This window comes from Heptranchias perlo, chromosome 22 (genome assembly GCF_035084215.1).
Source record: "Heptranchias perlo isolate sHepPer1 chromosome 22, sHepPer1.hap1, whole genome shotgun sequence".
In the NCBI taxonomy this organism is placed as follows: domain Eukaryota; kingdom Metazoa; phylum Chordata; class Chondrichthyes; order Hexanchiformes; family Hexanchidae; genus Heptranchias; species Heptranchias perlo.
The window spans coordinates 8181480-8207837 of NC_090346.1; the positions used below are offsets into that span (position 1 = coordinate 8181480).

General features: G+C 42.1%; 2 protein-coding genes and 1 long non-coding RNA gene across 5 annotated transcripts in view; 1 reads left to right on the forward strand and 2 right to left on the reverse strand.

The window, feature by feature from the left end:
• The window catches only part of radil (Ras association and DIL domains), an 82401-nt gene extending 77739 nt beyond the window's left edge, over positions 1-4662 (forward strand). Inside the window, exons 12-14 of the mRNA XM_068002892.1 lie at positions 1014-1138; positions 1574-1713; positions 4266-4662. Coding sequence (XP_067858993.1) covers positions 1014-1138; positions 1574-1713; positions 4266-4365 — 365 coding nt within the window. The 3' untranslated portion in view covers positions 4366-4662. The remainder of the gene's footprint in view (positions 1-1013; positions 1139-1573; positions 1714-4265) is intronic.
• The window catches only part of LOC137340453 (uncharacterized), a 32468-nt gene extending 26963 nt beyond the window's left edge, over positions 1-5505 (reverse strand). For both annotated transcript variants that reach the window (XR_010966810.1, XR_010966809.1), the window contains exons 1-2: positions 2931-5505; positions 1026-1135 (exon numbers count right to left, since the gene is read on the reverse strand). This is a non-coding gene — a long non-coding RNA (uncharacterized lncRNA). The remainder of the gene's footprint in view (positions 1-1025; positions 1136-2930) is intronic.
• Positions 5506-10140: 4635 nt separating this feature from the next.
• Positions 10141-26358, reverse strand: part of ap5z1 (adaptor related protein complex 5 subunit zeta 1) — a 48372-nt gene continuing 32154 nt past the window's right edge. For both annotated transcript variants that reach the window (XM_068002891.1, XM_068002890.1), the window contains 5 exons: positions 24645-24756; positions 22763-22860; positions 20461-20593; positions 18889-19103; positions 10141-14683 (listed from right to left, as the gene is read on the reverse strand). In XM_068002891.1, the coding sequence (XP_067858992.1) occupies positions 14410-14683; positions 18889-19103; positions 20461-20593; positions 22763-22860; positions 24645-24756 (832 nt within the window). In that variant the 3' untranslated portion in view covers positions 10141-14409. The remainder of the gene's footprint in view (positions 14684-18888; positions 19104-20460; positions 20594-22762; positions 22861-24644; positions 24757-26358) is intronic.

The following is a 26358-nucleotide window of genomic DNA, read 5'->3' on the forward strand; positions in this document are numbered from 1 at the left end:
CAAAGAATTCAATCAGATTTGTAAGGCATGACCTTCCCTGAACAAATCCATGCTGACTATCCCTGATTAAACCTTGCCTTTCCAAGTGACAGTTTATCCTATCTCCCAGTATTGATTCTAATAGTTTGCCCACCACCGAGGTAAGACTGACTGGCCTATAATTGTTCGGCCTTTCCCTCGTACCCTTTTTAAACAGTGGTACTATGTTTGCAGTCTTCCAGTCCTCCGGTACCTCCCCTGTATCTAGTGAGGATTGGAAAATGATCCTCAGAGCATCCGCTATTTCCTCCCTGGCTTCCTTCAATAGCCTAGGAAACAATCCATCCGGCCCTGGTGACTTATCAACTTTCAAGGATTCCAGTCCCTCTAGTACTTCCTCTCTCGTTATGTTTACCTTATCCAATATTTCACACCTCTCCTCTTTAACTACTACGTCCGGATCATCCCTTTCCTTTGTGAATATGGAGTCAAAATATTCATTTAAAACCCTACCCTAGATCCTCTGCATCTACACACAAGTTACCCTTATCATCCCTGATAGGTCCCACCTTTTCCTTAGCTATCCTCTTGTTCTTAATGTACTGATAAAACATCTTTGGGTTTTCTTTAATCTTACTAGCTAATATTTTTTCGTGCCCTCTCTTTGCTTTCCTTATTTCCTTTTTTACGCCATCCCTGTACTTTCTATACTCCTCTAGGCTTTCTGCAGTATATAGTTTTCTGTGACAGCCATAAGCTTTCTTTGTCTGTTTTATCTTGCCCTTCCCCTTCTGGGATATCCAGCTGTCTTGTTGTTTTGGTCCAGTATCACTGTAGTTCAGTTCAAATTTGGAGTTTAAACCTCTCCGGTATAGGTGAGTTTTTAATTCAGAGTGAATTGGCATTCAGAATAATGTACTTTTTCCAGAGTCAGATGAAAACTGCTTTATCTATGGGATATAAAGTAGCTTATAAACATTGTGTAACACCAGGTGAACGCTAGCATTTCTTTTGAACAGGAAGAGTATCTGCAGTCTATGACTTACCGACTCCAACATCTTCCAGCCTGAGTTCGGCAGAAGATGATCCATGTTGTGTGTTTGTGGTGGAGCTGGAGAGAGGGCCCATTGGCTTAGGAATGGGACTGATTGATGGGCTGGTGAGTGAGATGAACTACACGTTAGTCAATAAGAGAAATGGCATAGTATTTATACTCAGAGTACTAGCTCAATAAATAATGGTACAATAATTGTTCAAAATGTACAACACACAAATAACATTAACAGTTTGAGATATTTGTTCTATCAGTTTTGACAAATATATCTATAATCTCAGTTGGTGAAAAACTCACTGAATTTTCCATGTTATTATACCATTAAATGTAGTTTGTGTAGCATATAAAGAACCACATTTTTTCATATCAAACCTTTACAGATTAACCCAGCTAGGTGACACAGCAGTTAAGATTCTTGTTTCACACCCTTATAGTTCCGAGTTTGTTTCCCAGTGTTAGCAAATACTGAAATCGCCAACCACTATGCTGAGTCGGAACGAATATGGTTCCTTTAATACCTGTACTCTCATCTCTTTGTAGCATACGACCTTAAATTCTCCAGGGATCTATATCAGAACCCTGCTGCCCGACAGCCCTGCAGCCTACGATGGGAGACTTAGCATCGGTGACAGAATCCTGGCAGTAAATGGGACCAGCTTAATTGGAGCAGATTATGACAGGTAATCGCTAAGCTTTAACTCATTTCTGGTGTCATGAAAAATAAACATTCTCCTCCTCCCCCCCACCCAGGTGAATCCATCCCATTAAAGCACCTTCCATCTCTCTGCCCCCTCCAGAAATAAACTCTACCTTTCAATTAAATGAAGTCTTACTCCCTTACTCGGAGATTTTGTTTGAACTAAAATCACTCGGGGAGCAGTTTTATTTTGTGATACTGGCCCCTCTTGTAGATCCAGCTTTACAAAATACACACACACGCACAAGTTCAGGGAACCTTTTGTATTGAGTTAGTAACACAACTTCTTCTTTAAATTCTCCTACAGTTGGTTGAGATGCAAAGCTTTAACACAGATAATATTAATGTTTGCTTTGCATGTGGTATATATTAATGATTTGGACTTGAATGTAGGGGGCATGATTGGCAAATTTGCAGACGACACAAAAATTGGCCGTATAGTTGATAGTGAAGAAGATGGCTGTAGATTCGAAGAAGATATCAATGGGTTGGTGGAGTGGGCGGAAAAGTGGCAAATGGAGTTCAAGCCGGAGAAGTGTGAGGTAATGCACTTAGGGAGGGCAAACAGTAAAAGGGAATACGCAGTAAGCAGGAATATATTGAGAGGGGTAGAGGAAGTGAGAGACCTTGGAGTGCGTGTGCACAGATCCCTGAAGGTGGCAGTACAGGTAGATAAGGTTGTGAAGAAGGCATACGGAATGATCTCCGTTATTAGCCGAGGTATAGAATACAAAAGCAGGGATGTAATGATGGAACTGTATAAAACGCTGGTAAGGCCACAACTGGAGTATTGTTCGCAGTTCTGATCACCACATTACAGGAAGGACGTAATTGCTCTGGAGAGAGTGCAGAGAAGATTTACAAGAATGTTGCCAGGGCTTGAAAATTGCAGCCAAGAGGAGAGATTGGATAGGCTGGGGTTGTTTTCCTTGGAGCAGAGGAGGCTGAGGGGAGACTTGATTGAGGTGTACAAAATTATGAGGGGCCCTGATAGAGTAGACAGGAAGTACCTGTTTCCCCTAGCAGAGAGTTCAAGAACTAGAGGACATAGATTTAAGCTGATTGGCGGAAGGATTAGAGGGGACATGAGGAAAAACTTTTTTACCCAGAGGGTGGTGGATGTATGGAATTCGCTGCCCGAATTGGTGGTCGAGACAGGGACCTTCAACTCTTTTTAAAAAAAAATACCTGGACCTGTACCTAATGTGCAGTAAGCCGCAGGGCTATGGACCTGGTGCTGGAAGGTGGGATTAGAATGGGCACCTTGGTTGTTCTTCGAGCCGGTGTGGACACGATGGGCCGAATTCCCCCTTCTGTGCTGTATCTTTTCTATGGTTCTACCAGTCCCTGAGCAGATTTGGACAGTAAATTTGAAAATAATCAATAAGTATATTTGGTTATGAATTACAAAATAAAATGTGAAGCTAACTTAATTGATAATTAAGCAATTTGGAGGCTTCCTTTTTAAATTCTGTTTACATTAGGGCAGGCTGCTCACAGAAGATTATTGTATTTTATGATGTTATTCCAAGTCTGTGTATCCATGATACACAAGAAGGAGTGGTGATTACTAGAGTCTTTGGCCCTAATAACTCATCAACATTGCACTACAAGCTGTCTTTTCCACATTGTGCGTTTTTAGACCATACTTATGTTCCTAATATTAGGGCTTCTCTTAACTTGGGCACATGTGAAGTGGTACATTTTGATAGGAAGAATAAGGAGACCACATACTTCTTGGAAAATATGAGTCTAAATGGGTAGTGGAGCAGAGGGATCTGGGGGTATAGATATACAAATCACTAAAAGTAGCGACACAGATTAATAAGGCCATAAAAAAAGCAAACACAGCACTAGGGTTCATTTCTAGAAGGATAGAATTGAAGTTATGGGAAGTTATGTTAAACTTGTATGGAACCTTAGTTGGACCACACTTGGGAGTACTGTGAACAGTTCTGATCTCCTTATTATAAAAAAAAATGTAGAGGCACTGGAAAAGGTGCAAAAAAAATTACTAGGATGATATCAGAACTGAGAGGTTATAACTATCAGGCTGGGGCTCTTTTCTCTAGCAAAGAGAAGGCTGAGGAGTGACCTAATAGAGATCTTTAAAATTATGAAGGGATTTGATAGGGTAGACTTAGAAAAGCTGTTACCACTTGTGGGGGAGACCAGAACTAGGGGCCATAAATATAAGATAGTCATTAATAAATCCAGTAGGGAATTCAGGAGAAACATCTTTACCCAGAGAGTGGATGGAATGTGGAACTCGCTACCACAAGGCATAGTTGAGGCAACTAGCATTTAAGGGGAAGCTAGATAAGCACATGAGGGAGAGAGGAATAGAGGGATATGTTGATGGGATTAGATGAAAAAGGGTAGGAGGAGGCTCGTGTGCAGCATAAACACCAGCAGGGACCTGTTGGGCCGAATGGCCTGTTCCTGTGCTGCACACTGTATGTAAGTCTATGTGACACGTTGAAGACCCTTAAGTTTCCTGACTGTGAGGTGCTAATTTCTTGCTTCTGATTGCAGTGCAGTTAACCTGATCCGATCAGCGGGCGAGAGACCACGATTCCTTGTTGCCAAGTCAGATATCCTCATTGCTGAGAAGATCAGTGCATCATCCTGTTAGTCCTCATTCACTGAACCAATGGAAAGTGATCAAACATTAGTTTATTTACCCTCTTCATTCCTTCACATTTAAAAGACCAAATAAGCAACTCACATATCAGTCCATCATGGCATCTGTGATAAAACTGTTCGGAACCAGTTTATGGAATTATACCAAGTGGTTGGCAAATGGCAGTAAAGTTGTAGAGGAGCTGTCCCAGCTTCACCTCCTAAACTCAGTGCATTAAAGTAGTTTATACAAAGGTGATTCTCACAAACAACCATCCACACTTACACTTATCTGAATTCAGATCTTTAAGCCAAGGATTGAAAAACCAGCCATGAAAGGCTCAAAATCAGCTCAAATCCCTCAGGCAGTTTTATTCGTGGTAAAATAATTTCTCTTTAAGACCAACTTTTTCAATAGCTAAATGAAGCCATTCCCCATGGAAGCACAATGATACTATAGAACTAAACAAAATTCACAAACCCGGTCAAGAATTCCCATTCTTTTAAGCTGCTCTTGATTTAAACTGATAAATTGAGGGAGAACACGGAACACCTCATTGCTACAGCTGGTCTCTTCCTCTCATTTGATTGAATAAATGTGATATAGTATCCAAAGGGGATGCAGTCTGTAGCCTAAATTACACACAGCTAGCCAGAGCAGAGAGACTGAACGGGAAATAAAGGAAAAATGAACTTTGACAATAACTGACAGTTTTATAACTTAACCCTTTCAGGACTACAGTAGTGTCAGCTTGGCTAAGTGGTGGCACTCTCACCTGAGTCAGAAGGTTGTGGGTTCAAGCCCCACTGCAGGACTTGAATACATAGTTTAGATTGATAGTTCAGTGCGGTACTAAGGGGTGCTGCATTGTCGGAGGTGCTGTCTTTCAGATGGGATGTTAAACCTAGCCCTCATACGCCTGTTTCAGTGGATGTAAGTGATCCCATAGCATTATTTCGAAGGGGAGCAGGAGAGTTTTCCCAGTGTCCTGGCCAATATTTATCCCTCAACCAACATCACTATAACAGATTGCTATTTGTGGGACCTTGGTGTGCAAGTTGGCTGCTGCATTAGCCAACAAAGCAGCAGTGACTACACTTCAAAAGTAATTCATTGGTGCTTTGGGACATCCTGAGGATGTGAAATATATATTCTTTCTTTCATTTCTAGCATTTTGCACTATAAGATTACACAAAACCATGACATTACCATTACTGCAGGCAGAAATAATACCCAGATATACCGCATCATTTTGGTGCACACCCCATTTGCGCAGTCCCTCTTGGAAAGCTACCGCATTCTATTTCTTTGGTCTGGTCCAGAGGGTTTCATTGGAAACTAGGGGGTAGATTTTAACCTTGTGCGATATTGTAAAATGAGTGATAGTGAATCAGCAGCCCGTTTTACATCTCTCCCCATTTTTATTTCCATTGTGGAATTGGGAGAGATGTAAAACGAGCTGCTGATTCGCTATCACCCGTTTTACACAATCACACAAAGTCAAAATCTACCCCAAGGACTTTTAGCAGTGAGTTTTCAAAGGACAGCTACTTCAAGAAAATATTTTTCTACATTTTTAAACAGTAATTTCAGTGCATTTATCACAGTTAAATGAGATGGAGGGTTGGTTCTGGGTCTGGTATCTCCAGGAATTTTACTATAGGTGACTGATGAGAGCAGGTGCCACACCTGGACTGTGCTGATCGATCATTGCAATCAAACCTTCAATTACTGAGGAAATTGATATTTAGCTTAGACTAAAGATATAAAAATGTCACTGCTTTCCAAACGTGTGTGCAGCATCACACCCTGTGTCAGATTAAACAGGACCATCCTCGTTGGATTATATTTTAAATTAATTTAACCTCATTACTTCAAATTTCCATGTACTAACAAATCATAACCTGTAACTGATGAAGGTGTGAATTCCTCTTAGCTTCAGTCAGTCAGGGCCAAAGAGGAAAAATGTTCCAATGATGTTACTACATGTATATCAGTTGCCCTATTGATAAATTAAAATTAGGAATTTCAGTAAAATACCAAATTGTACACCAGCGGTTTTCTGTAGAAGATAGAAATGTATGTTAGTATTACACCAACCCATGCCACCTGACAGGAAGACAAGTTAATCAGTAAATTAATCTCAGTTAGCAGTAAATGTTTTAATTAATTTGAAAAGCTAAATATAGGCCAGTATTGGGCACTGATCTCTATCTACGTCTTACCCAAACTTTATTGAGGATTACTGAAATACATTCTACTTAAACATATATAGATTACACTTACAAGATGCATTCGCTAAGTCTTGAATCAATTTAAGGCAGTATTTCTGAGATAAATCTTCATTCTCCCCCCAGTCCTGAACTTAATCTGTTACGGTCTGCAACTCCAACCACAATAAATCCTGTTTACATGACCACTGTTGGGTGGGTGTCTTAGGAATCTTCTATAAAAGGGATACTGTACCAAAAAGCTGGGGTGTGAGACTAAATTATACAGCTCTTTCAAAGAGCCAGCCCAGACACGACAGGCCAAATAGTCTCCTTCTGTGCTGTAAGATTCTATGATATGTCACAAATTCAGAGGTAGTCGTAGCTAGATGTACTCAGTTTGAGGAGTAAATGCATTCCTTCTACCCATCAGCAGCTGTAAATATTTGCTTTAAAAGCAGATAGTTTCTGAATGACAGTTAAAAAAATCGCTTCACACATCTTTGCCTCTCACCAGAAAAATTTACCTACTGAGTTTGGCTCAGTAGACTCACCACTAAGTCAGAAGGCAGAATTCAAGCCTCAATCTGAACACTGAATCTAAGCTGACGTTTCAGTGCAGACCGAGAAAGTGCTGTTAAAGGTGCCGTCCTCTGTCTGTCCTGGGAGGCAGTAAAGATCTCCCATTTGAAGAAAAGGGAGACTCCTAGGGTGCTAAATTGGGCCGTGTAGCACCTGTTGTTTCGGCGCTACACAGCCTCTCCAACATCCAAGTTGGCGTCTTGGATGCGCACCCACGTTTCCTGCGTGATGTGCCAGGCGCCATCTTGGTATAGGAGTTAGCGCAGGCGCAGATAACGAACGCTGGAATCATGTAAAGTAGGGAGAAAATGGCTTTAATCAGTGTGCAGCGCTGAATAAAAGTGATAAGTCACAAAATGGTTTCTAACGCTCAACTCAACGCACAGTCTTAACCCCGACCATCTGAACATGCCTTAGAGTGCCTCGAGGACCCCCCCACCAGCGCTATTTAAAGGGATCATGCAGGATTTACAGGTTAGTAGCTGCTTAATTGCTTCTGGCTGCAGAGACATTTGTAACTGTTTTTGGAAGTCTCCTAGACTTCAATACTAGGATGCAGGAACATAGCCTAACATTTAGAGCCAGGACGGCAGGAGTGAAGTTAGGAAATGCTTCTACATGCAATGGGTGGAAGACATTTGGAACGCTCTTCTGCAGACGGCAGTTGATGCTAGCTCACTTGTGAATGTTAAATCCGAGATTGATAGATTTCTGTGGACCAAGGATATTAAGGGATATGGGGCTAAGACGGGTATATGGAGTTAGGTCACATGTCCACCATGATCTCATTGAATGGCTGAACAGGCTCGACGGGCTAAATGCCACGGCCACTTGCTGCCTCTTGATATGCACCACCTTCTCCTGCAAGAAAGCAGGACGTGTGTCTGGGTGATGTGCCTGTCATGGTTGAATAGCTGCCAGTGTGTGTGGCCTGTGAGTTGTGGATGGGGGGCTTAAACAGTGGTAATGTTTAAGGGTAAGAGGAAGCATCTAATTGGAAGAGTTGAGTACTGATGGAAAGAGTTTATTGGTATGTGGGTGATGGGGGGTGTAGTGCATGGTGCAGTTGGTAGGAGATGCCACTTGACAGTTGACCTCAGTCACCTTGACCACTCGTGTCAAAGCTTTGAATTTCTTTCTGCACTGCATCCATGTTCATGGTGCTGTGCTCCTGGCATTGACTTCGTCCCCCGCTGCTTCCCACTGCTGTTTGAGTATATGTCTGGAGGGCCTCTTGCCCCCCCACTCCACACCCCACTGCGGATATAGGATGTCCCTCCTTCTGTCCACCTCTTGCACCAAGGTCTCTGGTGCATCAGCAGAGAACCTTGGTGCACGCACTCTCACAGGCCTGGTACAAACTCAGATTGGTGAGGTCTGGCATGCAGATTGGAGGATGTGGGATTTAGTGGCATGCAACCTTTATTCAATGTTTTAACATAACTCATCAGTGTGTAAACATAGGGATAGGACCTGCATTTGTGTTTTATGTCTGATCTCTGTTCAGACTCGTGCAGACAGTAGACTGTTATTTTCAGCAAATAACAGGTACCAGCTACTTTTGAGATTTCTAAGAAACATCCTCCCTTTAAGAGATTGAGCTCCCTCTGGTGGTGGAAAGTGCAAATTGCATTGGTTCCATGTGCAAGGCCTGGAATGGAACGCTGATTGCAGGTAAGTCCTCGGGTGGGTCCAAACTTGCGTCCTGCCTGTGTAGTTCCGTCGGGCGCGGGGTAGTAGCACATCGTTACCCCGCCCGAAACGGACCCTTATCCAATTTTTCCCCCCTAGTGTCCTGATCAACATTCCTTTAACACCACTGAAAACAGATTGAATGGTCAATCATTTCATTGCCTGTGTCACCTTGCTGTGTGCAAAATGGCTGACACATTTACCCACACAATAACAGTAACTGCACTGTAATTCATTCTATGGGCGGTTTGAGAGAAGTGATAAGATGCTCCTGAAGTTTCTTCCGCATTTGCTCTTAGATACACCCGTAATCTGGGCACAAACCAGTTGCGTGTCTTAAAAGAGCGTGGACTTTTAGGCGTGAGCTATACGCGTAACTACAATATGCCCGAGACTCCTCGATCTATTACGTCCCTCCATCCGAACAAATCTCCGCCCACAAAACTGGCCACGTCCCCAACTCTCAAATGCTTGAGTCTTCCAATTGTGCTTGTTCGGGGGTGTCTCGACAGTTGCAGGTTCTTAATCCTGATGTGCATAAATGATGGTTAAATGATTTGCAACTTAAATCTTAAGACTGAAAGAAATATACTGGTGTGGGTTCAGCTTTTCCTTAGGCCCCAATTGTTTACACTAATTTATGCCAATTTTAAATTAGAGCGCATTCTAATGAGATTAGGAGGATACTTGCTGTCAGAAAATGGGCTCATTTTCAGGTCTTACTTCCAGGTTCCACCCAAGGAGGAAACTCCAGGCCAAGCTCTTTCTTTCACACTAGCCAGATTTGCAAGTTTTGCAGATTCCCTGCTGATCCACAAGGTGGGGACATTTCAGAATCTGTGTCTTTTAGTTGGGAAGGGCTGGAAAAGCTGCGCTGGTACACCTGATATAAGCAAAGCACAAAGTACTGTGAGTGTTAAGTCATGGAGAATTCTTCCAGCTGAGATTTATGGGGTGGAATCACCCAGCAAATAAAAATAATTTTACAATGCTAGTTTATGATTGGCGTAAATTTTAATAGTGATAGGACAGTTGGAGATCTTTCTCACATATTTGTAGGATCTTAAAATAAGTATTGACTTTTTGGCTTGTGACACTGTATAATTCTATTCAAACTTGACATATTTATAAATCAATCAAAGTGCTAAGAAAGGATTTCCCAGATCCAAGGGGAAGTTGCCAATCAAAGTCAACATTTCCACTTGGTTACAATTTCAATCTAAATCCACATAGCAGTCTCGTCTCACTTTACCTGCATCAGTGTGGGGATGTCTGACAGATAAAAAGAGAAAAACCTACAATGAAATGTGTCATTATTTTATTGTAGATCAAACATTTACACCAAACTCCTCTAAATTTAAATGACACATTTTAAAATGTCCGACTTCCAAGTCAGGTTTCCTAGGCTGCAACATAAAACCATCAGCACAGCATGTCTCAACATGGAGGAGCAACAGGAACCCTCCACTCCACAAGGACATTGTGAAAATGGCTCTGTACAATTCATTTTTTTAAAATGGAAGTATGCAAAAAAGAAAAAACTTTCTGAAAATGGTCCTGTAAAACCAAAATGCTGACCATTAAAGATCAGTTTGAGAAGAGTACAGAACAACCCGATCTCAGTAACGTCGGCCATTGATTGCCTGCAAGATACTGACCAATGATAAATGTTATAAACCTCTAAGGATAGTACATTACAGAATTTATTATGGAGTATGAAAGGCCTAAAACTGATGAGCAAATTAAAAGTCAGTACTACACCATGAAGCAGTTCAATATTCCATTCATTCCAGAGGTACTGATTGCAGATTAAACACTAACTCAGACACAATACACACAATGGACTACAATGTCCTAAGTTCAGTGAGTCCTCAATGTAAGGTTATCAGATCATTAATTCTTAAGATTTTCCAAATGATGCCAATAAAATTGTTACCTTGTTAAGCAATTGTCTTCTCTAGCTTTGTGTTTTGTACTTTGGTTGAAAATGCTCTTTTTAATGTGTGTGTGATGAACTCTTTTCTGTGTTTTATACATTTTTATAAAACAAATTCCATATATTTACAGACCATGACACTGGGTCTTCAAAATGACCACAGGCCATAAAGGTAGCCGTTTTAACTCTTTCAACAAATGCCATGATAGTTTTTGAATTTTTTTTGTATTATGTTTTAAGATCCACTTTGTCACAGGAAGCAGTGGTTTCACTATGTATATTTTAGTCAAACATTGTTACATTTTTTAAATGCAGTTACCTCCTTCCTTCCCAGAAAGAAATTAAACCTTTTATCAGACATTATTCTAGAAGTATTATATCCACAGACTATACGGTAGAGAAGATTGACAGCTAAATGTAGACAGAACAAATGGAATTGTCTTTTTAAAGGGGAACATTAGTGTCAGTGTAAATACATAACTCTGTAAATATAAACAGTAAGTTTTAAACTAGACCTACCAATTTGCAGTTATCCTCAAGCGAATGGCTCATTCAAAGAACCCACAGTCTTCAGTAAATCAACACGGACAATCAGGGGGCATAAGTTCCAAAATTAAAAATCTCACAATTTGCATTTTTGAACACCAAACCAGATTCCAACTCTAGATGCCATGCTCTGCAACAATGCCTGTCTGATAGTCATTATAGTGGTTCCATACCAAATCTTCTAAATTAGAACTCCTGGGCCATAAGTGGGTGCTCTTTAACTGGACATAACTGCATAATGGTAGGGTTTTGAGCTTGTTCGTGCAGGGCACACACAGAGGGAAGTGCTTACCAACACACTGTTTTTAAAACAAACTAGCCACACCTTTAAAGTGAGCTTTCCAGTCCAAAGTCATTTCTTTTTAAAATTGAAATGTTTTCTTTCAGTATTAGAACACTACTTTTACCTCCATTAAATGTATTTTTATGTTAAAAAACTGTGCTGTTCAAATAATATATTTTGTAATGTAATGACTTATATAGAACTTTTCAGAATGTATTTCAAATGTGTACTCAATTGGTGTAAATGTGTCTCAATTTCTGAAGAATTCTATGCAAATAAAGACTACTTTTCACAGATTAAGCATCTTTGTTCTTTAGAATTGTTATTTTTACCCTATGGGTTCATCATGCTCATGGGAAGTTAAGCACTTTTTCATGCTGCCATCCAGTATTACAAGAATGACAAGGCCCATGTAATGCCCAGCCCTCAGTAATCTCAGCAATGGCACTAATGTAATTATTTACTGACATTGCTTATATAAAAAACTAATTTTTGCAAAAACCCGGATTATTACATTCTCCATTCAACACCAGGTCCCAGATTCAAACTCCAGTCCAAGGCTTCCCCAATGGCTTAGTGAGTTTATCCAGTGAAGAGTGGAGCAAATATGGACCAGAAATGTCAGGTTCAAACCCCAGTCAGTGCTGAATTAGCCGATCTCAAGCAGGGTGGCAGTCGGAGGCACTGCAGTTGGCCTCGTTGTCCCAAGTTTGGGAGAGGAAAATAAATCTGTCAGGATTTCTGCTCCTGATAACTGTACAGTGACCTTGGCTGAAAGGGAGCATGTGTAGACTTCAGGTGAAGACAGGATCAGGATAAGCTGTGATTTCCCCTCTATCCCCATGACCTGTTGAATAGCCTGCAGACACTCTTAAAATTCACATCTGGACACTGCCCACTCGGGTGAGGTGCCTGATGTCAATTGCTCACTTACACCCCCATGACATATCAAGCCTTTGGATGGGGGGGGTGGAATTGGCTAAAAAGAGAAAAATAATTCTATTTTTAATGGGGTTCTATGTGAAACCCATTTCACACAACAAAACCTGTTGTAATTTAGCTGTAAAGTGGCAGATCTCTTTCAACAAGGCTATAAGGGCAGCTGGTTGAGATATGGAAGTGTTGCACTGGGGTCAAGGAATAATGTGATTTTGACTCCAATTTTGCCAAAATGGGCCACAAATTATATGCTTCAAGAGCACTTCATTTACAGAGTGTCTCAATTTAAAGTCAGCATGTGCATGAAGCAAAATGTGCAGACAATTCCTCAACAGCCATTTCAAATGTATTGGTTAGTAGCTTAATGCAAGTAATCAATCTTCAGAATTAACCAACCCTGCTTTTATACCGAGACACAGGAGCTAAAGACACAGGAATAAAGTGCAAAATAGCAACATGTTATTGCATGAAAAAATGAAATGAAAAACCATTTGTTACCGCACATCCACAGCATGCTCTTAGGGGAGCAACACAAGCACCATTTGTTTTTAATGAACAAAAGGGTCTAAATGTAGAGATGGGAGAGAGAGTGATTTAAACTAGGGCAGACAACAGTTCATAATGGCACCGAGAATACTGACATCACTAAAGAGTCAATATTCTTTCCATTTTTCTGAGTGTTCACCATCTCCAGTTTAACTCAAGTTCTCGAGCTAAATTACAAATGCACAAACATAAATTGTTTATTTCCTCAATTATGCTGCACTCCAGGCCAATCATTATCATCCTAGAGATCCAGACTGGTAGTAAATGAACCACTCAGACACAAAAACAAGGGTTTAGTCCCCAATTCAGGTTGGTTTTGATACAATTTGTCTACGCTTATAATCACATCGTGAATAAGCTTGTTTTGAGTGATTAAACAGGGATAGCAGATGTGAGAGCAGTTTTCAGTGCTCCCTTGAAATGTGGTTTTGAAACAAGGGATATTTGTGTAATTAGTTTATCTGCTTCTCTTGTATTTAATTAAAAAGCCCCAGTACTCGTACACTTGAATATACAGAGTAACAGATGGGACACTTAGATCTACATTTATGATGTGTTTTTTAAATTCAGAACATCCAATTATGATTCCAACACACAAAAAAGAAAAACTGTGAACCAGACAAATCTAAGAGGCCAACAGAACTGTAAACCTGTTAACTGATTACCCTTCACCTCCACAACTCTCCAGGATTTGGGGCTGTCCTCAGACAGCAATATTAGCAGAAACAATTTTTGGGACCAGTGTAATCCGTTAAACAAGAGCTATAACACCAAGTGCTGAGCTTCTAGAAACAGCCTCTGCACATTTGCTTTCTCCTACAGGGCTGTTCAAATACAACAGGAGTTTTGTTGCAGAGAATTTCATAAACGCAAGATTTAATAAGTTTAAAAATAAGTTTACATGTTGCATCAAAATCATAAGATTAAGAAAAAAATCTCTGCACTGACAATGTCCAGACAAAATTCTGAATTTAATATTTTCTTCATGTACAATTGCATAAATAGTTTATTGTGCAGAACTGGAAGGAATTGTTACAATGAATATTACTGGGTAGAGAGAGTGGGGAGTGAGGAAGGCATTTTAAGAGTCCCCTGCCTAAAAATATGCCTCATTTGATGAGCTGACACCAATGACTTTCCTTAGTAGGATGTTACACAAGTTTAATGGTAATGGACTCTTTGACACTGAACACCTATTTATCTACTTGACATCCAGCATCCCTTGTATTAGTCTTCATTAAGAAGTAAAGACCCTTTTAAACACATTTCTCTTTTGGAAAGCTGACACACTCACAAGTCATGATGACCAAAGAAGATTCTTTCTATGCAGAGAATCCTGGTGCTGACCCTCTCTGCAGTACTTTGCTGACAGTTCTCATGGTGAGTGGTAAGGAAGCATTGGTATCTTTGTACCACCTTGGGTTGGCAATGTCCGCAGAGGGTCCCAGTATGAGCTGAGCTACATTTGGAGCTTTCAAAAGATTGTTAAGCTCGTTGGCGCGGGCCAGGATTTCCTGAATATCATCCTCACTGTACAGGGAGGAGATCAAAGCACTCCGAACAAACGGCCTCATCTTGGACAGGAACAGAGACACCCTGAAGAAAACAAAGAGTGCTCAGAGTCAGAGAAGAGTGTTTTATTTCTCAGTAGTTCCACGTATCATGCAAAGATTTACCGACAAACAAATGAAGGTTTCATCACAAATTCTTCACAAACCATAAGAAATAGGAGCAGGAGTAGGCAAAAGGCCCCTTGAGCCTGCTCAATTCAATAAGATCATGGCTGATCTTCAACCACAACTCCACTTTCCCACCTGATCCTCATATTCCTTGATTCCCTTAGTGTCCAAAAATCTATCGATCTCAGCCTTGAATATACACAATGACTGAGCATCCACAGTCCTCTGGGGTAGAGAATTCCAGAGATTCACAAACCTCTGAGTGAAGATATTTTTCTTCATCTTGGTCCTAAATGTCTGACCCCTTACCCTGAGACTATGCCCCCTAGTTCTAGCCTCTCCAGCCAGGGGAAACAGCCTCTCAGCATCTACCCTGTCAAACCCTCTAAGAATTTTATACGTTTCAATGAGATCACCTCTCATTCTTCTAAACTCCAGAGAGTATAGGCCCATTTTACTCAATCTCTCCTCATAGGACGACCCTCTCATCTCAGGAATCTCTTTCCTGTTTGATCATTTTTTTAAACCTCATTTTAAGCTGGAGAAATGGACAGTTAGATACAAACAAAGAGCAATCACTGTACGAGGAAAAAACAACAACTACATGGTACACTAACCAGAACTGAAATTATACCATATGGGGATCAAACTTCTCTTCAATTCATTTTAGCACAGGGTTATTTATTGCATTCAACTTCCTGATTTTTTTTTGGGAGAGGGAGCAATTTATCAAATTGAGCTCCAAATGCAATGTGCAAGCTGATTACTGTAGATATTATTATGTATGGGAGCTCAGGAGCTTTAAGTTAAAATGATACATTTTCAGGGCGCAAAAGGGACAAAGTGGATATGTTTACTGTGGTTTACATTTGTAAATCTAGAGAAAGACCCAGAATTTGGACACCACTTGATATATTTGGTTGTTGTTAAGCCTGAAAATGGAAAGCAGGGGTTTGGTACTGGCACCACAATGAGTACAAACCCATTTATCTTAACCCACACGCCCGCCACAAGCTGTCAGAGATCTTTTTTATATCATAGAAAGGTTACAGGACAGAAGGAGGCCATTCAGCCCATCGAGTCCGCGCCGGCTCTATGCAAGAGCAATCCAGCTAGTCCCACTCCCCCGCCCTATCCCCTGCAAACTTTTTCCTTTCAAGTACTTATCCAGTTCCCTTTTGAAGGCCATGATTGAATCTGCCTCCACCATCCCCTCGGGCAGTGCATCCTAACCACTCGCTGTGTAAAAAAGTTTTTCCTCACGTCACCTTTCATTCTTTTGCCAATCACTTTAAATCTATGTCCCCTGATTCTTGACCCTTCCGCCAATGGGATCAGTTTCTCTCTATCTACTCTGTCGAGACCCTTCATGATTTTGAATACCTCTATCAAATCTCCTCGCAATTGTCTCTGTTCCAAGAAGAACAACCCCAGCTTCTCCTGTCTATCCACGTTACTAAAGTCCCTCATCCCTGGAATCATTCTAGTAAATCTCTTCTGCACCCTCTCTAAGGCCTTCACATCCTTCCTAAAGTGCAGTGCCCAGAACCGGACACAATACTCCAGTTATGGCCGAATCAGTGTTTTATAAAGGTTCATCATGACTTCCATACTTTTGTACTCTATGCCTCTATTTATAAAGCCCAGGATCCCGTTTGCTTTTTTAGCTGCTTTCTCAACCTGCCCTGCCACCTTTAATGATTTGTGCACATATACCCCCAGATCCCTCTGTTCCTCTACCAATTTTAGAATTGTGCCCTCTGGTTTGTATTGCCTCTCCTCGTTCTTCCTACTGATTTGTATCACTTCGCATTTCTGTGTTAAATTTCATCCGCCACTTGTCCGCCCATGCCACCAGTGTCTATATCCTCTTGAAGTCTATCACTATCCTCCTCACTGTTTACTACCCTTCCAAGTTTTGTGTCATCTGCAAATTTTGAAACTGTGCCTTGTACATCCAAGTCCAAGTCATTAATATACATCAAGAAAAACAGTGGTCCCAGCACCGACCCCTGGGGAACACCACTGTACACCTCCCTCCAGTCCGAAAAACAACCGTTCAGCACTACTCTCTGTTTCCTGTCCCTTAGCCAATTCTGTATCCATGTTGCCACTGCCTCCTTTACTCCATGGGCCACAATCTTGATGATAAGCCTACCATGCAGCACTTTATCAAACGCCTTTTGAAAGTCCATATACACCACATCAGCTGCATTGCCCTCATCTACCCTCTCTGTTACCTCATCAAAAAACTCTAGCGGGTTAGATTTAGTGTTTTATTGTTCGGGACAGAGAGGGGAAAATACACCTAACAACCCCACTTTAATTTGTTGTAATGATTTGAGGTGTGAAATTGCAGAGTGTGTTGAAGTACAACACAATGCACGACATGAGCAGGAGTGCAGGCTCACAGGTGGGGGGGGTGGGGTGTGGGCACAAGTTTGGTTCTCCACATCACTAGTTCCTGATCTCAGTTGCTGTGGAGAAGCAACAAGTGGAACCCAGACATCTGTCCAACAAAGGAAGGGGAGGTGAGGCATGGGAAAAAATAAATAAATCAGAGTGGGCACCATACCAGGTCCAATGCTGGGCATCTCCTGGCAGCTGACATAGACCAGCATTTAGAGAGACAGGACAGCATGGACTGTGGAAAACAGGTTAGGAAATTTGTAAATGATATTCTCCCCGCCACCATACACCATTCCTGCACTAACATTTACCCCATACACCATTCCTTCACTAACATTTACCCCATACACCATTCCTGCACTAACATTTCCCCCATACACCATTCCTGCACTAACATTTCCCCCATACACCATTCCTGCACTAACATTTCCCCCATACACCATTCCTGCACTAACATTTCCCCCATACACCATTCCTGCACTAACATTTCCCCCATACACCATTCCTGCACTAACATTTCCCCCATACACCATTCCTGCACTAACATTTCCCCCATACACCATTCCTGCACTAACATTTCCCCCATACACCATTCCTTCACTAACATTTCCCCCATACACCATTCCTTCACTAACATTTCCCCCATACACCATTCCTGCACTAACATTTCCCCCATACACCATTCCTGCACTAACATTTCCCCCATACACCATTCCTGCACTAACATTTCCCCCATACACCATTCCTTCGCTAACATTTCCCCCATACACCATTCCTTCACTAACATTTCCCCCATACACCATTCCTTCACTAACATTTCCCCCATACACCATTCCTTCACTAACATTTCCCCCATACACCATTCCTGCACTAACATTTCCCCCATACACCATTCCTTCACTAACATTTCCCCCATACACCATTCCTTCGCTAACATTTCCCCCATACACCATTCCTTCACTAACATTTCCCCCATACACCATTCCTTCACTAACATTTCCCCCATACACCATTCCTTCACTAACATTTACCCCATACACCATTCCTGCGCTAACATTTACCCCATACACCATTCCTTCACTAACATTTCCCCATACACCATTCCTGCACTAACATTTCCCCCATACACCATTCCTTCACTAACATTTCCCCCATACACCATTCCTTCACTAACATTTACCCCATACACCATTCCTTCACTAACATTTCCCCCATACACCATTCCTTCACTAACATTTACCCCATACACCATTCCTTCACTAACATTTCCCCCATACACCATTCCTTCACTAACATTTACCCCATACACCATTCCTTCACTAACATTTCCCCCATACACCATTCCTGCGCTAACATTTCCCCCATACACCATTCCTTCACTAACATTTCCCCCATACACCATTCCTGCGCTAACATTTCCCCCATACACCATTCCTGCACTAACATTTCCCCCATACACCATTCCTTCACTAACATTTCCCCCATACACCATTCCTTCACTAACATTTCCCCCATACACCATTCCTGCGCTAACATTTACCAGTGCTCTTCCATGCCTTGGCTGCTAACTAGTGCATGGAAATGAGGGGCTGACCACCCCTCGGATTCATCCTGCTAGTTGGAAAGTGCATATGAATGAACGCTCAATAGTTGTATGATGACCCCCCCCTCCCCACCATCCCTTCGGATCGATTACTGAAATAGATCGAGTACCTTGGTATCAGGTCCTGGCTCCGAGATGCTAATTTTGCCAGCGTGGTCATGAGAACGGTGATAACCCGTGGCGAGTACTTGGGCACACTGGCGGAGGCTCGCAGCTGTGTGATCTCAAAAAGAAGCGCCTCCAGAGTTTCAAAGAACTTGGTGATTTGTTCAACTGTGCAGCGTCTGTCATAGGACAAGGACATGTATTCCCCGATTGCCCAAACCTGAAAGCACAAAACTATCGCTCAGTTTACACACTCGGCACCAAAGCAGCAGCCCGATTCTGTACTGATGGAGATTTCGCTGAGCTCGCCTTTTATTAATTCCCTCCTATATCTTAAAAGAATTGTCCATTAATCATTTTGGGGCCACATTTTTAGTGATCAGGATATGTGGTGCAGCTGGTCTGGAGAGGGAGGTTTGTGCACAGTTACACACTACACATTCTAGCTAGTGCAGGAGTTCCCTAACAAAATCACAATCTTACCTTGTTATATAAAACTACATATTTACTTTCAAGGTTATTTTTATATCAGACAATGACAACTGCTTTTACATTACAAGTTACTACACTTCAAAGTACTGCAACTTCATTGGCTGTAAAGTGCTTTGGGATGTCTGGAGGTTATGAAAGGTGCTATATAAGCGGTCAGCCTTGGCTCAGTGGATACCCCTCTTGCCTCTGAGTCAGAAGATTGTGGGTTCAAGTCCCACTCTGGAGACTTGAGCAGAAAAATCTAGGCTGACACTGAGGGAGTACTACATGTCGGAGGTGCTGTCTTTTGGGTGAGACGTTAAACCGAGGCCCCGTCTGCCTTCTCAGATGGGCAAAAAGATCCCATACCACTATTTCGAAGAAGAGCAGGGGAGATCTCCCTCAACCAACATCACTAAGAAACAGATTACTTGGTCATTATCACATTGCTGTTCGTGGGTCCTTGCTGTGTGCAAATTGGCTGCCATATCTCCTACATTACAACAGTGACTACACTTCAAAAGTACTTAATTGGCGATAAAGCACTTTGGGACATCCTGAGGTTGTGAAAGGCACTATATAAATGCAAGTCTTTCCTTTTCCTTTAACTCCATCAGTCCTGACTAGATTTGAATCCAGAGTCGGTAGAATGGTAGACTGATCCAGCACTACCCAGTTCCTAGGTCAGGGGCAATTATAAGCAGCAAAAAAACAAATTCGAAAATAGCACCGCAACATCTCTACAACCTCCTTCAACCCTATAGCCCAGCCTGCATCATTCGCTCTTCCTGTGTGTGTGAACATCACTATGAATTACTGGACAGCAATTAAAAGCAGGAAGCTTAGTAAATTTTCCCCTCCTTAATCCAGAGGCTGAGAAGCCGTTTGTAGCACCTGCGTTGAGGTCAGTTAACTCAATGCAGACCGGGGTCTAGACGTGGGGCCTTGCTGGTCTATACAGCTCAAATACTCACTGGATAAACATGCTGAGGCATCAGGAGGAATACTAGTTATTGACAATGTACAGCCCGCATGTCTAACGTGCTTCAGTTTTACTCTGGTCTGGAATGGGTTACTGAGCGAGGTTACTGTCTCGAATTCCTTACCACATGAGTGAAGAAGTTCTCCTTATTGTTGATGTTGCTGACTGTTCCACAGAATTCCAGCAACTCTTTGGACTGTTCTACTATGAGAGGTGGGTACAGTTTACATAACACCATTAGCTGGGAGCTGAATACACTGTGGAATTGGGAGAGAGAAAAAAATATAAGCAGTGCACCAAGCACACCTGCACAAGTGGTGGTCAATCATCATGGACAGTGAAACTGTACCTGAACTGAATTCAGACATCCATCTTAAAGGGTTTTAACTTTGCAACATTTTCTGCTAAGACACCAGTACCCGCGTGTCTAAAATAGATAGTGACATCACACCAACACCTGCGTGGACTCCACTGTTACTCCCCACCCTGTGCAGGTTTACTGATGTGGCACCATGGAGATTGGCATTGCCCCGTACCAGCACACCATCACAGTTCATCGTGAATCCGAGTGAACCTGTTTCATCACTTCACTGTGTATCTAATAGTTGTAAAGTAATGACTTTAGATCTGTTATCAAATTACAAGCAAGTAACAAAACTGACAATCTTCTGCACCAGTTGTACAAAGGACTACATTCTGGAATAGAAAGATTCAGCCTAAAATATTATTTCAAATCAGCATTCACATTCCTTCGCTTCTAAGACCTGCTGGAAACAGCTGACCTCCTGCCTGTCACTGGTATAATGACAGGTAGCGAATGGCTGTCCTCCACAAATGACAGACATTCACAATTCGTGATGCCTCCATCACCACTGGCAACGTCTAAATTCTAGAATCACCACTGCCCAATGACGTAACAGTTAAAGGCACCGCCCAGAGTGGTCCTGAGTTGTGCAGAGCAGAAGGTCCCAGGTTTGATCCGCAGTTAGCTAATATCATTGTGGCTTCTATGTGGCCTGAGCTAGGGAGGAAAAACAATCACCAGGGTTCCTGCTCCTGAGCACTATCCATTGGTTGCTGGAAAATGGGTGTATGTGGAAGCTCAGGTGAGGCCTGAATCGGCCTCGGTTGTGATGCTCTCAAACAGCACACTGCCACTAATTGCCTAGGCTCACACATGAAGAATCGTCACCTGGGTGAGGTATCTGGAGAACCGACCCCCGCAGGTGTGAGCACCTTCAGGTAGGAGAGCGCGGGAGAAAATTGGGGTGAAAAGAATTCTTGAATCACAGGCCACTCACCAAATGATAATTCATATTTATGGTTACTTTGCACATGAATCATGTTCCAATGGGTTCATTCTCATGGACAAAGATCATTATTCTCTGTTATTAAACCACTATGAACCCCTTACCATATTCACAGTGTTGTAGGCTGGTGGCTTTGGCATTCTGCTCTAAGCACATGTCCTGGTAAGACTGTAATGTCAGCACTAGATTCGCTAAGTAATAACTTTGCTATTAACAACATTAAAATTATGTTTTTTTCATCCAAACACACAGAATGATGCTTGCCCCCTGTGCCAGGCCTGAATTTTTGGAATTGGAGCAACATGTATGAGCTGTTTTTACACATTCCTGTCCACCTACAGTCTGTCCCCAGTTTTTGTAGCTATTCACGTACAGGTACACACACAACAGGCACAGGGGTGAATGTGTCACTATATCTGCCCCCAAGGAGTGAATGGACAACAGGATTAGCAATTTTAAGGTTTGCAATGCGAAATAACTTATTTTCAAACCAAAATAACATCTGTAGCCCTGGGAAAATAAGTAGATTGAGATTCATATCTTTATTGGTTTAAACAAGAAATACCAATTTAGGCCATAATCTAGAACAATTTCTTTAAATTATTCCTGTACATAATATGTAACTAGTAAATTGTCCATAGAACTGTCCATAGTCAATTGATGGATATAAGTTTTTTTTAAATAGACAAGATAGCGACTAAGTTGGGAGAGATCCTTCAGAAACCTACTCCACAGAGTCACCGAGTGGCCAAAGCCTATGACATCATGACAGTTAACAAAGGAAAATTGGATAGGAAATGTTGACATAGGGATTTACAAATAGTAAATGTTGACATAAAAAAATTACCAAAAAATTCTGACAAGAAATAAGATTTGCAGACAGGACGTTTATTCTCTCCTCAAGATTAGTGTGCGTATAGACAGACAGACAGAGGTACATTTAACTGGTTGTGATTTTCAGCTTTACATCTCTTAAAATTTCACCTGTGCACGAAGTTTCACTCTAAGTGAGAGAGCGAGCAGCACAAACTGATGAACAGAGTTATTCCACCCAGTAAGCATTCTATTCCAACCTATATACAGGCCTGTGCCAAACAAAGGTCACTTTATGCTCACCGTTGAACTTCTGCCTTGAAGTCAGGGATGTCATACAGGAGGCTGCTCCGCTCTAAGATAACCAGAAACAGCTGGTCAATCAGAGGCCCATCTGCAAACTGAAGCCAAAGGGAAACTGTTAAAGATTCCAAAACCAGTCATAAAACACACATTTACCAATCAGAGAACAGAGAAAATGGGCAAAGCTCTGATCACAAAATGCAATTTGATTCTGGCTTTAAGTCACAGTTGATTTTAAGCGATTATCTTCTGGAACATTAGATAACATTAATAAATTATGAGCTGACTGGTAAAATTCAGGATGATGCTCCTAATCATGTTCTGTAATCAACTTAAGTTGATTCTACAAGAGACTAAAATGTCTGCTGTTTGTGCTCATGAATGTTAGCTAATTATGTTGCTTTACTGTGATTAGAACATCACCTCCATGGTATCAGAAGCAGCCCAGCAGGTAATGGTAACAGCAAATAAGTGACAAGAGGATGGGAGGATGGCCAAACTATTTTTGGTGCCTTCTGGTTAATGAAGCTGCCCTGCAGATTAAGCCACGGCTGGGAGGTAGGGAGGAGGCTTTATGAAAAATGAGCAAGAAAATACAAATGCTGAGCCCAGGTTACAGGAACAGTCTCAGTATAAAACAAATAGGAGAGGTGGCGATGCTTCAGATTATAGTCTTAATCAAGTGCCCAGATCTAAAAAAAAGGAGGCCAGCTCACCATCATCATGCCTGTGTACATTAGTATCTTAAGCCCTGGAGCTTTGAACCAAAGTGAAGCTGAATATACAGCCTATTATATAGCACCTTTTCTTCTACCTGGGGAAAATATTATACTATAACTGAAACCGCATTTACGCTAAAATCCAGTGCTATAATCTGCAACTCCAAAGGTTCATTTTTTTTTGTCAGCGAGTGGGCATGCTTGCATCAAATACTGCAGCCAAATAAATATTGATTTTTTTTTTAAAAAGAGGTGACTTTTAATTAGCAATGAGAAGAACAGAAGACCTGTAGGTTCAGGGCAAGAACAAGCAACTAATGATTCAGTACCAATACAGAGGGTATCCAGGTTTTTTATTCATTTTCAGGATGTGGATGCCACAGGCATTTATTGTCCATGTCTAGTTGTCCTGAGAAGGCGGTGGCGGGCCACCTCCTTGAAGCTGTTTGATACAACTGAGCGCTTGCTCGGCCACTTCACAGGGCAGATACGAGTCAACCACACTGGTGTGGGACTGGATTCACATAGGCCCAGTCTGGGTAAGGACGGCAGGTTTCCTTCCCTAAAGGACATTAGTGAACCAGTTGGGTTTTTACAACAGCTTCATGGTCACTTTTACTGATACCAGCTTTTTATTTCTTTTTAAACTGATTTTTTTCTTCTTAAACTGATTTTTTTTAAAAACTGAATTCAAGTTCTCAAACTGCCATGGTGGGATTTGAACTCACAAGCTCTGGATTAATAGTCGAAGCCTCTGGATTAATAGTCCAGTAACATAACCACTACACTACCATTAGTAGGGTAATAGAGAATGGTGTCTTCGGGTTACATTTTTCAAACTTCTGAACTACCACTGAATCATCGTAAGTGAGAAGTCTTAACTATCTCAGTGGCTAACTGTGACAATACAAGATGCTTTAGAGTCTGACCTATCCACAGGCCATTCGCAATATGGTGCAAATGAGCTAGGATGGTGGGTTAGTCCAAAGTGAGTCATCCGAAGTCATCACAAGGTTACTTTGACTGTACAAGTGGTATAGCCTTTAGCACTTGTGCTGAAAACCTTGTACAAATTGCTTTCTCAAAAGGAATTAGTGAAGCAGACTGACATTGACAAATTACCCAAGCAATAGATTAAACCTGATTCAATGATGTTCCGTTACCTGGGTGACAACATTGAAGAAAACCTGCAACAGAATGGGGACAGTCTGAGCACACTGTACAACTCTAGGCCGCTTAGCCATGTCGGAAAGCACCTCATGAAGCAGGTTTAATCTGTGAAAGGAATTGCATCCTCAATCAGTGCAGGGAAAAAAAAGCATTCCACATTTTTACTCTCAATTAATCTACTGTGGTAAGCAGCTAACAATTGCACACTTCAGACATGTTCATTCTCTTCTATCCTCACGACATAAAAAAGCCCTATTGACTGATAGATGTTTCAGCCTTCTTTTAGATCTCTCCCTCCCCCAACCAAAGTGCTGAAATCCTGTTCACATATCTGTGTCAATGTCATTCTTAAGCAAATCACGAGAACACACATCAAAGTGACCCAGGTTGAATGCGCCTAAGATTTATCTCTTTCCACCCTATGGATGTTGGCAGTGAGGGAATGATGAAGAACCAATCTGCAGGCAGCTCAGCAAAATACACAAGAAGATCTGTGTGAATTTTTTTAAAAATTCATTCATGGGATGTGGGCGTCGCTGGCGAGGCCAGCATTTATTGCCCATCCCTAATTGCCCTTGAGAAAGTGGTGGTGAGCCGCCTTCTTGAATCACTGCAGTCCGTGTGGTGAAGGTTCTCCCACAGTGCTGTTAGGTAGGGAGTTCCAGGATTTTGACCTAGCGACAATGAAGGAACGGTGATATATTTCCAAGTCGGGATGGTGTGTGACTTGGAGGGGAACGTGCAGGTGGTGTTGTTCCCATGTGCCTGCTGCTCTTGTCCTTCTAGGTGGTAGAGGTCGCGGGTTTGGGAGGTGCTGTCGAAGATGCCTTGGCGAGTTGCTGCAGTGCATCCTGTGGATGGTACACACTGCAGCCACTGTGCGCTGGTGGTGAAGGGAGTGAATGTTTAGGGTGGTGGATGGGGTGCCAATCAAGCGGGCAGCTTTGTCCTGGATGGTGTCGAGCTTCTTGAGTGTTGTTGGAGCTGCACTCATTCAGGCAAGTGGAGAGTATTCCATCACACTCCTGACTTGTGCCTTGTAGATGGTGGAAAGGCTTTGGGGAGTCAGGAGGTGAGTCACTCGCCGCAGAATACCCAGCCTCTGACCTGCTCTTGTAGCCACTGTATTTATATGGCTGGTCCAGTTAAGTTTCTGGTCAATGGTGACCCCCAGGATGTTGATGGAGGCGGATTCGGCGATGGTAATGCCGTTGAATGTCAAAGGGAGGTGTTTAGACTCTCTCTTGTTGGAGATGGTCATTGCCTGGCACTTGTCTGGGGCGAATGTTACTTGCCACTTAACAGCCCAAGCCCGGATGTTGTCCAGGTCTTGCTGCATGCGGACTCGGACTGCTTCATTATCTGAGGGGTTGCGAATGGAACTGAACACTGTGCAATCATCAGCGAACATCTCCATTTCTGACCTTATGATGGAGGGAAGGTCATTGATGAAGCAGCTGAAGATGGTTGGGCCTAGGACACTGCCCTGAGGAACCCCTGCAGCAATGCCCTGGGGCTGAGATGATTGGCCTCCAACAACCACTACCATCTTCCTTTGTTCTAGGTACGACTCCAGCCACTGGAGAGTTTTCCCTCTGATTCCCATTGACTTCAATTTTACTAGGGCTCCTTGGTGCCACACTCGGTCAAATGCTGCCTTGATGTCAAGGGCAGTCACTCTCACTTCACCTCTGGAATTCAGCTCCT